Source organism: Myzus persicae, unplaced genomic scaffold (genome assembly GCF_001856785.1).
Source record: "Myzus persicae strain clone G006 unplaced genomic scaffold, MPER_G0061.0, whole genome shotgun sequence".
NCBI lineage: Eukaryota > Metazoa > Arthropoda > Insecta > Hemiptera > Aphididae > Myzus > Myzus persicae.
Window position 1 is genome coordinate 39088 of NW_019102864.1, and position 15541 is coordinate 54628.

General features: G+C 31.3%; 2 protein-coding genes across 2 annotated transcripts; one reads left to right on the plus strand and one right to left on the minus strand.

The window, feature by feature from the left end:
• Nucleotides 1–1187: 1187 nt before the first annotated feature.
• On the plus strand, nucleotides 1188–2524 carry LOC111033300 (transcription elongation factor SPT4). Its single transcript, XM_022313980.1, has 5 exons — nucleotides 1188–1281; nucleotides 1362–1460; nucleotides 2036–2142; nucleotides 2212–2267; nucleotides 2350–2524. Exons 2-5 carry the CDS (start codon nucleotides 1392–1394, stop codon nucleotides 2466–2468), a joined length of 351 nt encoding a protein of 116 aa, XP_022169672.1. The 5' UTR covers nucleotides 1188–1281; nucleotides 1362–1391; the 3' UTR covers nucleotides 2469–2524.
• Nucleotides 2436–8695, minus strand: LOC111033299 (switch-associated protein 70-like). Its single transcript, XM_022313979.1, has 11 exons — nucleotides 8251–8695; nucleotides 8058–8166; nucleotides 5212–5331; nucleotides 4931–5137; nucleotides 4623–4856; nucleotides 4145–4359; nucleotides 3809–3989; nucleotides 3618–3754; nucleotides 3183–3319; nucleotides 2945–3069; nucleotides 2436–2754 (listed from the first exon to the last, which is right to left on the minus strand). Exons 2-11 carry the CDS (start codon nucleotides 8154–8156, stop codon nucleotides 2659–2661), a joined length of 1551 nt encoding a protein of 516 aa, XP_022169671.1. The 5' UTR covers nucleotides 8157–8166; nucleotides 8251–8695; the 3' UTR covers nucleotides 2436–2658.
• Between the last annotated feature and the right edge of the window lie 6846 nt (nucleotides 8696–15541).

Here is a 15541-nt window from a genome sequence, read left to right on the forward strand (position 1 = left end):
CAAAAGCGGTTTTCGGTTTTTGCGTTAGGCGAAGTAGTAACGTATTATCTAAGCCCTACCTACCACCCCAAGGAAATGCCGCCACTTACATAACGCCGCCCCAAGCATAGGCCTGTGTTGCCTGCGCCGTCCGCCGGGCCTGTATAAATTTCTTACAGTATTATTATAATTTAAATATAACCTTTAATAAATAAAAAAAATAAGAATTTAAGATTTAAGATTTGCGTTTTGGACTATGCCCCCCCCCCCCTCAAAAAAAAAAAATTAATCCTGGATCCGCTGCTGATGATATTCAGAGCCGAATTCTCAAAGGTAAACATATGCAAAGGCAAACATTGAAACATAGTCTAATTTAATTGGAAAAAAAAAATGATAAAATAAACATTTAGTGTAAAATTCAAGTATCTACGGTTATTCGTTTTTGAATTACAACAATATAAGAAAATCGTTCCATAAGAAGTGAATATCCAATGTCGTAAAAAAAAACAATTTAACTTCGCAGGCAATCTTAAAAAAAATTGTGGATTGACGCTAAATTTTTTTTTCAATTTCCACTAACAACAACTTATGAAGAACCTTGTATTAAATTTTCAACCGACATTAATTTTAAAAAATAAAGTAAAGTTATAAATAGCTCAAAAATGATCAAAATGTATTTAAAATATAATTGTAATTAGAAAATGCTTTTATAAACATACAGTGAAAATGTCATCACGTATCACGTAGGTATCTAAGGTTATTATTTTTAGAGTTACATCAGATTTGGTCAAAAACTGATATTGCGTTTAAATTTCGGTTTTTTTTACCTTTTTCTTAATTTTTTTTTGTTTTTTCCTGCAATTTTGAAATCTACAAATGTCTTCAAATCTTGAATTTTAAATGTTGAAGTTGACCTCCCGAATGCAACAACTATTTTCACTTTCCAACCAGAAACGATACGAAAGTTGAAAATCAAAGCATTATTTCGACTACTTATCGTGTACACAGACACAGAATAAAAAACATATATCATTATAAAAATATAAAATCATGCTCCTCTCAGAATCTAAACTAGACATTTTTAAATCTCAAAATATTTTAATAATTATGCATTTTGCACTCATCATTTCAAACCACTCCTGTGTATAATATTATCATTATTGTTAATCTGTGGAATTCAATATTTTATTATCTTATAGCGTCTTTGGAACACGGACGGTTGTGATAAGAACATTTTTTTTCTTGATAATGTGATCAAAAAAAATATAATAAATATAACTTCACAGTCATACACTTTAACAGGTTTGTATTCTTCAATCGTTATTTATTCATCCTGCATTCATTATCTGTGTTGTTAATTTATTAACTAGTTAACGTTTTAGATATAATATAAGGATATCGTCTATGCAACAATGTCGCTCGACTCAATCCCCAAGGATATGAGATCCGCAAGAGCATGTCTTGTGTGTTCGTTAATTAAGGTAATTATTATGATTCATTATTGAGGTATAAAAGTTGTATGTAAGTATCTTAACATCGATTGTATATTATCAGTTTGTTTGATTCTAGTTGTTTTTATCATCATCAAATATTTTAACTTAAATAATGGTCTGTAACTTAACTTCTTTAAGGTATATTTTAAGTAAAATTATTGTAATCCAACATAAGTACCAATAACTGTAACTGGGAAAAAGTATGTTGATTTTTTTAGTTGTTTTGAACAAAAAACACATTTTTATATTTATTATTATTTTTCGTATGGCGCTATGTCCAGGAGTAGGCAAGACGGCCTAATTCGGATGCCTATTAGACAGAATTTTGATGGGTCACCCTTAGGTTTCTGCGATGACAAGTTGGGGGATGGCGGCCTCTCTCTTCAGACTGGTGTCTGCCCAAAGAAAAATGATTAAACTAAGAAATTCTGTATAAAAATAACTAAAAAGTAAAACTATTTCAATTGACATATTTACAATCATCCTTTAGCCCCAGATTGTGGTTAATGGCTTAATTATTAATTTATTAATTTTTTTTTTCTATATGTATATTTCCATTATAGTCTTTCGATCAGTTTGAAATTGATGGCTGTGACAATTGTGATGAATTTTTGAGATTGAAAAACAACCGTGATCATGTGTACGATTGTACAAGTTCAAATTTTGATGGGTATTTAGAACATACTATTTTAAAAAACAACTATTATTAATTGCATTTTATTTGATTATTTATCCATAGAATGGTTGCACTTATGAGCCCTGAAGACAGTTGGGTTGCTAGATGGCAAAAAATCAGTAAGTTTCAATTTTCATTTTTAACTATTATTAATTATATAATATACGTAAATAGATATTTAATGAACTGTTATTTTTACAGATAGATTTACAAAAGGCATTTATGCCATTTCTGTTGCTGGTCGATTACCTCCAAATTTCGTAAGGGAAATGAAGGCCAGAGGTATACCGTATCGTCCTAGAGATACAACATTCAAATAAGTACTTTTCCTTTATCTCATGTTTATTATATAAATACAATTTTGTAACTCATTGTACAACTGGTTTTATAATTTAACTATAAAATTCCTTACATTTTAATATACAAGACAAATATAATATTAAAAAATAATTATATACATAATAATTATTAATAAATAATTGAATACAAAAAAAAAAATAGTTAGTCTTTTCATTTATAAAAATGAATTGGTCGCTCTTTTGTGGATGGTATAAATGACATAGTCCTCCTCACTTTAACTTGTGGTTTTATGTTCAATGTTTCTGCCTGCAAACATAAATAATTGATCTTGGTTCAAACCTTTTTTTAATTAACTGTTATCTATATACTCTTAAGTATAAACAGTCAATACTTAATATTCTTAAATCTTAATCCTATTTTGTATCATTAAATTTTTTGATTACAAATATAACTATAATAATTATTTTATGTATATCCATATAAATATATATATTACGGGCTCCACAATTGTAATTGATGCTACAGCTTTTTCAGAAACACTAATTTTTTTTTGAGCTCTTGTCAATTCGTCATCGAGTCGCTGTTTTTCAGCTTCCAGTTCAATTAACCTCTGTTGGGCTTCTAAAACAATAATTCAATTTTTTTTAAGCTTAAATATTTGATGAATTGAATTATAATATTATAATGAATTTACATAAACAATGTTTAATAGTTAATTATTTTATACATCTTACCTAATAATTGGTTTTCTTTCTCTCGTTGTTTAATCTCAAATTCTTTTCGTTTTTCTCGTTCTTGCTCTAACAACAATATATGTTCTTCCTGTAGCCTTTCTAGCTCTTCTCTTTTTTCCCATTCTTCTCTTAATACTCTAAATATAGTGATGATTAATATTAAGGAGTCAGAGCTATGTATAATCAAATGTATTACATAATTTTGAGTTGAATGATTGCACAAATAAGTCTAGATTAAAATCAATTTTTAGGGATCAAAGCAGAATGTTCTAATTTTAATATTGTTAATATGGCCAACTGGATTGATTAACAAACTACAGCAATGTAGTAGGTAGCTATAATAGCTGATTTTCTCCTATATGTATTTTTATAGAACATGAACTATATTTTATCTGTTCAAACATATATTTACCAACATATAACAATTATTGTTACCTAGCTTGTAAGTTACGAACTATTTCTTCATCACGTTTTGCCTGTGTTTCTTCCTCAAGTAGACATTCCAATTCTTCAACATGTTTTTCGCTAGCCACTTTAAGCTCTTTTGCTTGGATTTCCATAGCCGCTCTGGCCTACATATTGCAATGTTAAGATCTGATAATATTAAAACTTGAAATCGTACATACTTGTTTCTCAGCTTGTAACTGAACATCCATGTCATGTATTATGCTGCTTCTTCTATGTTTCTCTTGAAGTTCAGCTTTTCTTCGTTTTTGCCTACGGCGCAACAATGTTCGCTGATAACCTTCTGTCCCCGCTGAATATGATATTGCTAATTTTAAAGCAGATAGCCATTGTAAGCGACTCCTGAAATTTTAAATATTTGTTAAAACATCACACTATTACATTTTCAAATAATCAATAACTATTTTAAAATGAATTTACTAAGTCATAGACATGGCCTGGTAACATGCAGACCTTACGGCTCGTATGACACTGTTTTTTAACGAGATTTCGTTTACCTATGATCCTTAGTAGCTAATTCGAAAGTTCTTTCAGTTGTGTGCAGCATTATACGTTGTAAATTAGAATCCACCCAACATCTTGGATCTAAGGTTATAGATCCACACTGCTCTTTTTCTTCTTCATTCTTATAGTATAATAGTTGACATGGTTTTAATACAAACCAATACTCTCGTAATGTTGGCAATAAATAACCACGTTTCAACAATACTCCCTAACAAAAAAAATTATGAAAAATATTTCTCAAACCAACAACATTTTATAAAGCTTAAGTAATAACGATTGTACAATAATATTTTATTTCGAAATAATAATATCGCTTTTGAAATTTTGGCATAAATGTATTCTTTAAAATCTATGAATGCGTTTCAATTGAAAATAATCAGTTATCTCTTTACTTTTTAAACGTGTTAATATTGAGTTTTAACTGTAATGATTTAAAATTTAAATTATGAAGTTTAATTTTAGTTGCCTTACTTTTTTTATGATATCATCAATGAACGTATTTGTAACAGCATTTAATGCTTCCACTAAGCCGGCACGATCAACGTCAGCTAAATATCGCTTCTCTAGTAAAGTTAAAAACGTACCAAACTGAAATCCATTAGCATTTCCAATGAGCTCTTCAAAACCAGATTGGTCCCAGTCAGCGCCTAATGAAGTAACAATTTGTGAAGCCACCAAACCCACTTCGGATGTATCCATTATAACCTATATAGGTGTATAATCTCATTAAATAAATTAGGAAATTAACTGATAAGAAATATTTTTCAATGACAAATTACTTGGAATCGATTTGGTCTTTCTGGATCTACTATAAGCTCTGACAAAAAACAAAATACCCTGAATAATTTATACATACAATCCTCTGGTAATACTTGGCATTTAGAAATAAAATCTTTTTTACAAATCAGCCAACATGTCTCGTCTATATTTGACTCAAATCCCTGAAGTACTGGTAAAGATAGAATGTTTGGAAGCGATAGGAACACCTAAAACACAAAGATTTCTAGTAAAATAAGTATAGTTTATTCGATGAATCAACTAAATATTTATGTATATATACTTCTCTCAATAAATAATATTTGTAATGTTGAAAATTTAACGTTGTCGTGCTCCTGTAGTGTTCAAGGCCTTTTTCTACACTATAAAGGTCAAGGAGAATACCGATGTTTGCCGTTAAAACCTATTTATTAAAACAAAAAATTACTAGTTAGAATATTTGTTTAGGTATTCAATAATTTATTAAAATGTAGTCTTACGATTGAGCTACCTTAAATTAATGAGAAAAATGCATTACTTATCGATAAATCTGTAATCTATATGAGGTATACCTAAGTATAATGAGGAAAATGTGTCCTAGGTCATTACAATACTATATTTAGAATCTATATGCAATATTTGTCAATTAAAATGAAGTTAATTTTTATTCTCACTTGTATAATATCTCTATTGTTTATTGTATTACGGTATTTTAGTTGTGTACCTATGTACGCCTATATGTACCGTATAACTATATATATTCTAGACTACAAAAGACAAAACACACTCGGTAGTTAGTTTTAACAGTAGTCAGTAGACCTAACCCACATGGCTACATCGGGTTAAATTTAATATTATATCTAATTAATAATCATATCTAATTATATACATAGTACATCCAACTGATTTATCGAGTATTTTGTACATATATAATTGTTACTCAATAATTTCCATGATTTCAAAATACGGCATACATATACTATTTTTATTAAACAATAATACTTAACATTTTTCATCAGTATTAACTTTGATTTGTTGACACGATTTTATCATTTTAGGAAAATGTTTATATAATATAATTCCAGATTAAATCATTATTTACTTGTACATTTTAAAAGCTATACGTCTATTTTTCAACTACCTAAATTAATTAATTCTTCTAACATCGATTACCCGACTTTATTGTATTTATGTAAAACGTACAACTTTAAAGCGGATAATTAAAATATTTTTAATCCGATAGAGCGGCATTTCCAACAATAAATTGGGACATACAAATTACTAAAATATAGGTATCGGACGCTTTTAGGAAATTAATCAAAAGTAAAAAATAAAAATACTGTACATTTTTGTAGACAACTTTACCAATATTTTATAAGTACCTATTTGTAAGATTATATATTTTACGGTGTAGGTAGTTTACCTGTATGACTCTATACTAAACTCGAATGCTAGACACAATTTATCATCTAAATAATTCAACAATCAGTATTATTATGCCACATGGGCTACTTACTTTCGCTTTATAAAAAAAAAAATACCATATAATATTTAAAATACCTATATCTACTAGAACTAAAAAGTTATAAAAAAATAGGTGCATAACTACTTTGGAGAGTTATCTAAATCTAACTCAGTGTAATTATGTTGGAATAAGTAAAACTACTGAATGACGTCATTGTCCGTAGAATGTATAATACCATACCTACACTCGTAATCATTCGTAGAAATTATATTAATCACATCACGATAATAATAAACTGTTAACAGAATTGAATTTTTTTTCAAAAGTTTTTGCTTTTAATTTCATAATGCCTATTTCGTATTGCCTTACTATTCATTTTCAAATTGTTTTTTTTTTTTTTTTTTTAATGTAGGTACCTAATAATTAATTTAATTTGTCGAGTAGCTCAATTTTCACTTCTAACAGTATCACATAATTTACATTCAATCAATATAATGATAAACACTAAACTGTTTTGTAAAATATGAATTCTTCCAAACCGCGTACAAATCCAAGAATCAGTGACTTTAAAATGTACTTATTAGATATTATATTGTATACTTATCTTTACATAATAAGTCAATAATTTAAATTAAAGTTCATGTTTGAAATTCAATATTTACATAATTACATAATATGTAATGTACTGTAGCCGATTTGTTTTCGTTATTAGATAAATATTGTTTATAGGTACTTTCACGGTGTTATTAATTTAAAAAAAATAATAATAATAATAAATGGTACTCGAATCTTTCTTTGCCCAAAGTGTAGAACTAATAGAGATTATGAACAGATTACAAAACGATTATGGATGAAAAATACCATTGTATATAGCGAGGTAATATGTATTAATATTATGGTCATTGAGGAAATGTATCATTTATTTTTTAAATAAAAATTATTATTCCACGAACGTGACGTCACCGCTGATAAGTTCATATACTTTATATACTATGTGTATATAATAGTATATACATATTATATATCTACGGACGGCAATGTCATCCGCGGCGATCAAAAAACCATTTGAAAAATGACGTCACCTGGCGCGGACGACAATATGGGATCAAAACGATTAAAAGATTTTGATACCAAATACAGCTAATCAGAGGACGTGTATACATTATTTTATACGCTATGTATAAATATATGATACTTATACATATATCGAATTACTATATGGGGATATGATAATATGTGTATACAATAATTATTATTATAATTGTTATCGCGAGAAATCCATAGTTATAATTTAAAAGTGTTCGGTTTGTGTTCGTGTAAGTAAATTATATCAGAAACAACTCTCCACTAATTACAGTATTATTATACATAGTTTAATACTTTATAATATTATACTCATAATCGGTGTCACTGTGTCAGCATACGAAAACTAAATATAATACATGTATAATAATTTATATTTTAAAAACTGAAATCATTGGTAGGTCATTAATACTATCTCTCCACGGTCGTCATCCTATATTTCGTACCCCGGCGCTCACGGGGTAAGTATATACAGAATAGTATAATTATTGTAGTGTTATAGTTTTGTTTTTTTTTTATATAGAACTTCTAGTAGAAACTTTTACAGTTAAACAATTAAAACATTTATCTATAACGTGGTACAGAAACACGGAGACACTCACTTTGAGCTTGGACTTGACCACAGTTCCTGTGTCGTCGGTGTCCAGCGAGTTGAACGCTTGCCATATGCAATTGGTGACGTTCTTCAGCAGCGTCGCCATCGCCGACGCACTGCAATACATTACGTTTTATTAAACACAACAGTATCATAATGGTATATGAATAATAATATTATGTGTTTGTCGTCGCTCGTACCTCGACCGGCTTCCAGAAGCAGGCTTTATTCGGCTTGTAGTTCAGTGCAGTGTATTTTCTCAACTTAAGCTCAACGGCTGGTTTGCGATATATTTTATTCTAGTGTAGGGATTTAAAGTGTTTATAAAAACAAAAAAATTAAGTTGATTCGATATCCTTCGAGGACAATATTATTGGACGTGAACGCGCGGCGTATAATAATATTAAAAAGTCGCGCGCAAAACTAGAGCGGATCAAATCCCGGACGACACCACAACTGCGGCGGCGCACTGCTCAGCTCACCATCGTGCGACGACGTTACCGCGCCGCCGCGTAAGGCCGCCGCCACCGCTTCCTTGGTCCGGTTCCTCTCGCCGCCGCCGCACGGTCATCCGTTCCCCGCGACCACGGTCTTGACCATATATGAATGAACATTCAATGCCGGAGCAGCGTGTTTTGTACCTACGACAGAACGTTATATATAGAATAATATACTTATACAGCATAAATAGGCAGATACGTAAATAATTTTTATATTATGTATATAATAATAATATAAAATTTGCTATAATAGTATATTATGATGTATCATAATTATCGTACATCACACCTGTGCTACCCGCCAACCTGTTCGGGTTTATAATTTTTCCAGTCGATTATCGTGATTCAGGAAAAAAAGGAATAAGTTTAGGAGGACGAGTCACAGTGTTCACTGACTAACAAACATGCATGTATACACGTATGACAAAATATACAACAGCTCAAATTCGGGTATAAATAACAGAAACAATGTTGAGGTTTTTTGCGTTAGGGTTAGAGTGAATTCACTTATTATCAAACTTAGAGTTACCTACCTATGAGAACATTATCTGTGTTTGTATACGTACGACGTACCTACCTATATTGTTTTTTTACGATATTTCAATTTTTAAACGAGTTATGACTTAATGAATATTTTTAAATTGAACTATTTTACATACTCAAAATTTGCTTAAAATTAAACAAAAACATTTAAAAAAATACAAATAATGTTCTTTTATATACCTCCGAGTTAATAATAATAAATTATTTGAGTCAATTAGCTCTAATATCAAAACTAACACACACATTTGGTTCAACTGAACGCAACTCTGCTATATATGTTATGTTTGTATGGTTTAAGTAGGTAGGTACGTATTAAAATGTAGATACAACAGCTATGACTAATATACAACTTTATACAACACTATGTTTTTACAAAATTATCGTGAGTCTCAGCGAGTCTCGAGGGCCCTCGAGTTTCACGATAATGAATTTCCGAGGGCAACTAATATAATAATAATAATAATAATAATAATAATATGCTTTTCGGAAAATTAAAACATTGTTTATTAACAATATAAACAATTAGTTTTGATAAGTTGAGTAGTCAGAACTTTTGATTAATGCAGGACCACAACTTCCGTGAGTGAGGTAGGTATTAAACATTTATACAGCGCTCGTCTAAGCTTGTAATTTCTTTTTTTTGTACAACTTTAAAAATTAGCGAATGCCTATTTATATAACCTGCAGTTATATGGATCGCTCCGTATAACTCGTAATATAGTATTATAGGTACCGTTTATTAGCTGTAGTCATTTGTTTCTATGTGTGTGTGTGTGTGTATGTGTGTCAGACACTATGTCTACTGTCTACTGTCTATAATCTATATATTAAATTATTATTATTGTTATTAGATATACATAGTAAATTCGATAAAAAAAAGTTTTCTATTTAGAAAATCGTTGAAACAGAAAAAAGTGTCGTGACGAATAATAGTATAATTTTTTTTTATTATTTTATAACTGTATTCTCATATCATTCATTTATACGTTATATTACTAATTTGACGACACCAGTTTATATGTATCGCCTATACTATACGGCCGTGACGATGACATACGATTTTTTGACGCGTGGCCTACGGTATGCAGTGACGCAGTGTACCGTGTACGTATATATCAATATCATTATATATTATGTATAAAACTGTTGACGTTTCCTTTTTTTTACCGACATAATTTTGGCTATGTATTTTTTAGTATTAATTATTATTTAGACGCGTATAGCGTGCCGGCGTCTCGGATAAATAAATTCGTCAATTCCCTGACCCTCCTAACACAAACCGCTGGGCCTTGGTAGTTTTTCACGCGGGATTAGAACGTGTACAGAATCTGATTTATAAATATTAAAGCTTCAGACAATGATACTAACCACCTCATCACTATATTTTTACTAATAATTCAACAATATATTTTTTCCAAAAAAACCATTTTCTGTGCCAACCTTTATTCTAATTTTCAATATATTACATTGAGAAACAATATCAATATTTTTTTATTACCTAACTACATGTTAAAAGATAATGCATATTTCGCATATCTCATATATATTACATAATGCAATTAAACTTAATGGGTTGAAAAAAATATGTAAAAAAGAAACACTATATAATATTTATATGGAAGAACTCCGTGAAGCATCCAACAACGCGGTCAAATGGATAGAGCATCACTCGACATCCAACTTTAGTGTTTAGACTCCTTAACTGATGACCATCATGGAAAAGTTAGCCGTTAGCATTAATTTTAAGTTTAAGTTTAAAATTATTATATTGTTTTGTGAATTATATATCTGTACCTAGTTTGTAACGCTTGCATACCATACTATGCGATCATAATAATGGACGTATTTCCGTATTATAAAATGTCTTAAGAGGGGAAGGAAGAGCACAAACAAAAAATTCAAATTAATAATTATACCTAGTTATAAATTATAGCTCATATTTATTATTTTCCATCTAAAAATATTGTAATAAAAAAAGTATAAAGTAGTGAATACGCGAAATACGTAATCGGTATGTATACTAACGAAACAGTTTATTATAGCAGTTATTTTTATTCAATTTAGTTCAAAACTTAACAGCTGTTTTATTTATAACACCATCAAAAAATTTTGGACCAGGCTACTAGGTAAGTTTGAACGTTTCTATTATACCTACTCCAAGAAAAAAACACAATATAACTTTATTTGGATAAAACTACAATATTGTTAAACAAATAGTAATCTATGAAATCTCTTAAATCTATGGATACATTTATCAATGTAAGCAATAATCGAAGCATTAAAATTTTTGAATGAAAATAATATGCGATTAATGAATTAAATTATATTTATTATAGTCGAAATTCCAAAATTGGGGTATTGGCAATTCCGCCAATTTAAAGTCGTAAGTTTGGATAACTCGAGACTCGAGATTGATCTAGGTACCTATACTGCCCTACCGTTAATCATACCGACTATGCTGCAGCGACAACGGAGTAGGTTCCTCGTGCTGGCTCGAAAGGCGAGAGGTAGTTTTCTATGAGAACGCGAATTCGGACTCAATTTCCAATTTAGGCATGCCGTCAATAGATCACGAGCACCGCGGAATGTGGTGTCCATATCCTACGCCTTAGTGGCACATACTTCAATAATTTTCGAGAGTTGCCCACGGTGACTTTAGCAGTTTCGCCAGCAGCTCAAACGAAGACATCACATAATGTTACTTCCTATCCGAGTTCATCTCGGACGCGCAAAATGAGCTTGAAACTTATACATCCCGGCCTGCCAATTATTACCGGCATTACTCATTGGTACCTATATACACAGGTCATGGTGAGAGACAGTTGCAAACTTCTATTCTTACTCGAGGAGATCACCGACGGACGACAAAAGCCGACCACAAGCAGTCAGCAGAGCATTTTCACTCACTACAAGATCTCGGAGACATGAAGCATTAAGCCCTGCAACGCTGGGACGTTCGCTCGCGGTCCGTGGATGGCGGATGAACTCGTAATACTTCATTTCGCTACCACCCGAGATACGCCCACTCTGATCAGCAAGGATTTCCTCCATGAAGGCGTCTGTCAGTTTTTGTTTTGAAACTTTCTCCCACCCCGAAAGCAGGAAAGGTTTGTACGATCACAACAGTCAACCCCGAGTAGTATGTGGACCAATAAAAAATTCTTTCTGATTTAATACCTTTTATAGGTAATTCATAGATATACCTATGATTTATTTTTATAACATTGCATTTTTATATATTATATATAATTGAAAAATAGTTTAATTTATTTATCCTTTATTAAATTTAAATAATGCAATTTATTAACCAGAAAACATATGTAATTGTTTCTATCTCAATCGTCTACCATAATTTATAGCTATTTTTTATAATGTTTGATACCTGGTTACTTCTGGTGTGGATGTATCCTATGTAAATATATAATATATCCAATTAATTCATAACACTGTTTAAAAATTCCCATATTTAAGCCCTATAATGCAGAGCATGCCGAGACACCAACGTCACCAACATAGTACTATGTGTAATAAGTAATTATTTTACACATACAAATATGTAAAATATATACCTGTTAAACAATATTACTCGATGAAAAACAAGAAAAAGAGGGGAAAACAATTTGTTATCACCGAAATGCCTAAGCATCGTAACACTATACACGTAGTGATGCGGGCATTCCGGCGCTATCATATTATGCATGACGCACAAGTATTAGATCGGCACTCAATATTCAGTATTTCAGTAGTGCCCTGAGTGAATAAATTAAGATTCATTAATTGAGAGAATATAATGCGAAGGACGAAGGGTTACCGTGGTAAAAAATGCAGTCCAGTTGTGGAAAACTCCAAACTGTAATCCAACATTGATACGTTTTTATGAAATTTTAATTTTATTCAGTTCAATATTATTTTTTGATTATTATTTTTTTTAAATCTAAAATCAGATTTGTCATCAAACAGTCAATGTGTGAAGCTGCACAACCTCTCAAAGGAGCGCAGTAAACACAAACAAATTGTTCGATCACGATTAATATAAAAAAAAAACACGCTTATACTATTTTCATCGTTGATGCTTTATTAAAGCTTAACATTTTAGGCTATGCTCGAATTAAAACGACGAGTGTGATGCGTCGATGTCACCTCAAGCGGCCGCTTAAGTGGTCCGGATGAGTCGCGCGGATCGGAGCAAGATCCGGAAAAGAGCAATGATGTGGTGGCCGCGAACGACGACGCTTGTTCTTTAGGAAGCACGTGCGGGTTTCCGATTCTCACACATTTATTTCAATGATTTCGTACCACCCATCAACACCATGAGCAACGGCGCCACATCGTTTGAAATAATTTTTACGTTTGCTACAACCCGCCGCGGCCACGTATTGCGGCCACCAGTTATGGTACGGCGAGATGTAATTTCGGACAAATCACAGTCACTCAAATATTTAAAATCTGAAAATAAACTATGAAGACAAACAGATAACACTATGTTAGGATAATATTCAATAACAAACAACAACAATATTCATAATATTAATATATATATATATTGTTTCATTAAAGTAGGCATACTCATACAAACAGATCAGCCACAAGCGTACAACCGTGAAAACCGAATTAAGGTAGGGCCGTTGTCGAATGCAAACTGATAGTCACCCGAACGACGACAAGTGACTATGGGAAGACTGTACAGGTACCTATATATATTCCCATAGGTTTATTTCCATGAATTTGTACCAACATTCATCCAAGAGCAACGACACACAGCTAGATCACCAACTCCATGAGAAGATAAACACAATTTAAAAGGTCAAAATACAATGCTTCGAATTTGATTCCAAACATTGAAATGAACAATTTCACGATTTTTTTGTATCACTGATAACTTCGTCATTCGCATGAAGATATAAAAACGGTTTGGATGGTCACAATACACTCTTTCTGATTTAAACTCGATGAAACAGAAACGTCACTTTCAAAACCCTTTTCTATCGTTACACTAGCTAAAATGTATTTAATCGTAAATTTTTTCTGTCAAAATATAGCTTAACGATGCCGTAAACTATCTAAAACAGATTTGAAGTTGACTCAAAAACACTTAAACCGCAAAATTCAATAAAAAGTAAAATTTATGTTCAAATATCACTCTACAAGTGTCAATATAAGACCTATATGAAAAAAAATTGAACAAATTCGGTTTTTTTTGTGTCAACGAACAGATCGTCGTTCACATAAAAATATAAACACGGTGTGGTAGGTCAAAATTTAATCTTTCTGCTTTAAACTCGATGAAACAGAAACGTCACTTTCAAAACCCTTTTCTATCGTTAAACTAGTTAAAATTTATTAAATCGTGATTTTTTTTCTGCCAAAACATAGTTTAATGATGCTGTAAGTTATCTGGAATAGACAGGGTTGGGACACGTGTCTCGTATAGTCGTATAGTCTCCCTGTGACCCTGTAGTTTTAAATTGTTAAACACCTATTATTGGTCGTGGGTTGGGTCGGAGGTACGTATCCCCCAGTCCCACCCATGGGAATTTGTTTCTGGCAGCTTTAATTTCGTCGTCGACAATCCGAGACCTGTCGGCTGTCACAGGAATTTATAGGAATGACGTACTAAATATTGGAATAAAAAAAATTGCGAAATTTCAGATGGGTGGGGCTGGGGACATGTACGTTGAATCGATAGGTAAAGCTATGATCTTACACCTGCAATCCGCAAGCTGCCTTAATTTATATCTTCCATGGATATAGAGAATTGTTATACTTTACAAATAAGTAGGTAGTTGAATTATTTGTATTATGTATTATAATTTACAATGTATTATTGATCATTTTTGTTGAACGACCATACAATGGGTAATAAACGAGCTGAAAAACATTGAAAAAAAATAACAATGTATGTATCACACGTTACAAGTTATAACAATATAACTATTGTCTATCACTCCGCCTAAAAAGGCCCATGGTGGCATGGTCCCCTGAAAAATAATAAAATATCCCGTTCCCCTATAATGCATTTAAAAATAAGAAAAGAAAATCGAATACACAAACGCCATCTAGTGGGCGGTGGCAGAAAGCAAGCTTCGATGTTGAAGGCCTGACTAAACAGTCAAATCAATCTTATTTTAAATGTACTTTTGTCATGTTAGTACTTAGTGCGTTCATAAAGTGTAAATAATTTATACTCCAAATGGATTCGTCGAAAAGTTCAAAACGACGTAGTTATTTTCAAAAGACAAAGCTTTTAAAGTTCCAGACCCATTGGGCATTTGGGCATTGACAAATTAATTCAACATTTATTTGAAAAAAAATAACAAACTCTTTAGTAAAGATTAGGTGTAGTTAGTAAATATGAATAATAATAAATGTCTTGTTGGAAAATGGGCTGTTAAATTTTTTAAGGCCAGTTAAAATCTGAAGACTCGGGGGGCCAATGGTCTATACCGGG

What these genes read in the sequence shown, in the direction of transcription:
- LOC111033300 (XM_022313980.1), top strand. Translation starts at nt 1,392, where the DNA reads ATGTCGCTCGACTCAATCCCCAAGGATATGAGATCCGCAAGAGCATGT. An exon ending in ACAAGTTCAAATTTTGATGG is followed by an intron (nt 2,143 to 2,211) that starts GTATTTAGAACA and finishes ATTTATCCATAG; the next exon opens with AATGGTTGCACTTATGAGCC. An exon ending in TGCTAGATGGCAAAAAATCA is followed by an intron (nt 2,268 to 2,349) that starts GTAAGTTTCAAT and finishes TTATTTTTACAG; the next exon opens with ATAGATTTACAAAAGGCATT.
- LOC111033299 (XM_022313979.1), bottom strand. Translation starts at nt 8,156, where the DNA reads ATGGCGACGCTGCTGAAGAACGTCACCAATTGCATATGGCAAGCGTTC. An exon ending in AGTTACAAGCTGAGAAACAA is followed by an intron (nt 3,755 to 3,808) that starts GTATGTACGATT and finishes TGCAATATGTAG; the next exon opens with GCCAGAGCGGCTATGGAAAT. An exon ending in CAATTACAATTGTGGAGCCC is followed by an intron (nt 2,755 to 2,944) that starts GTAATATATATA and finishes TTATGTTTGCAG; the next exon opens with GCAGAAACATTGAACATAAA.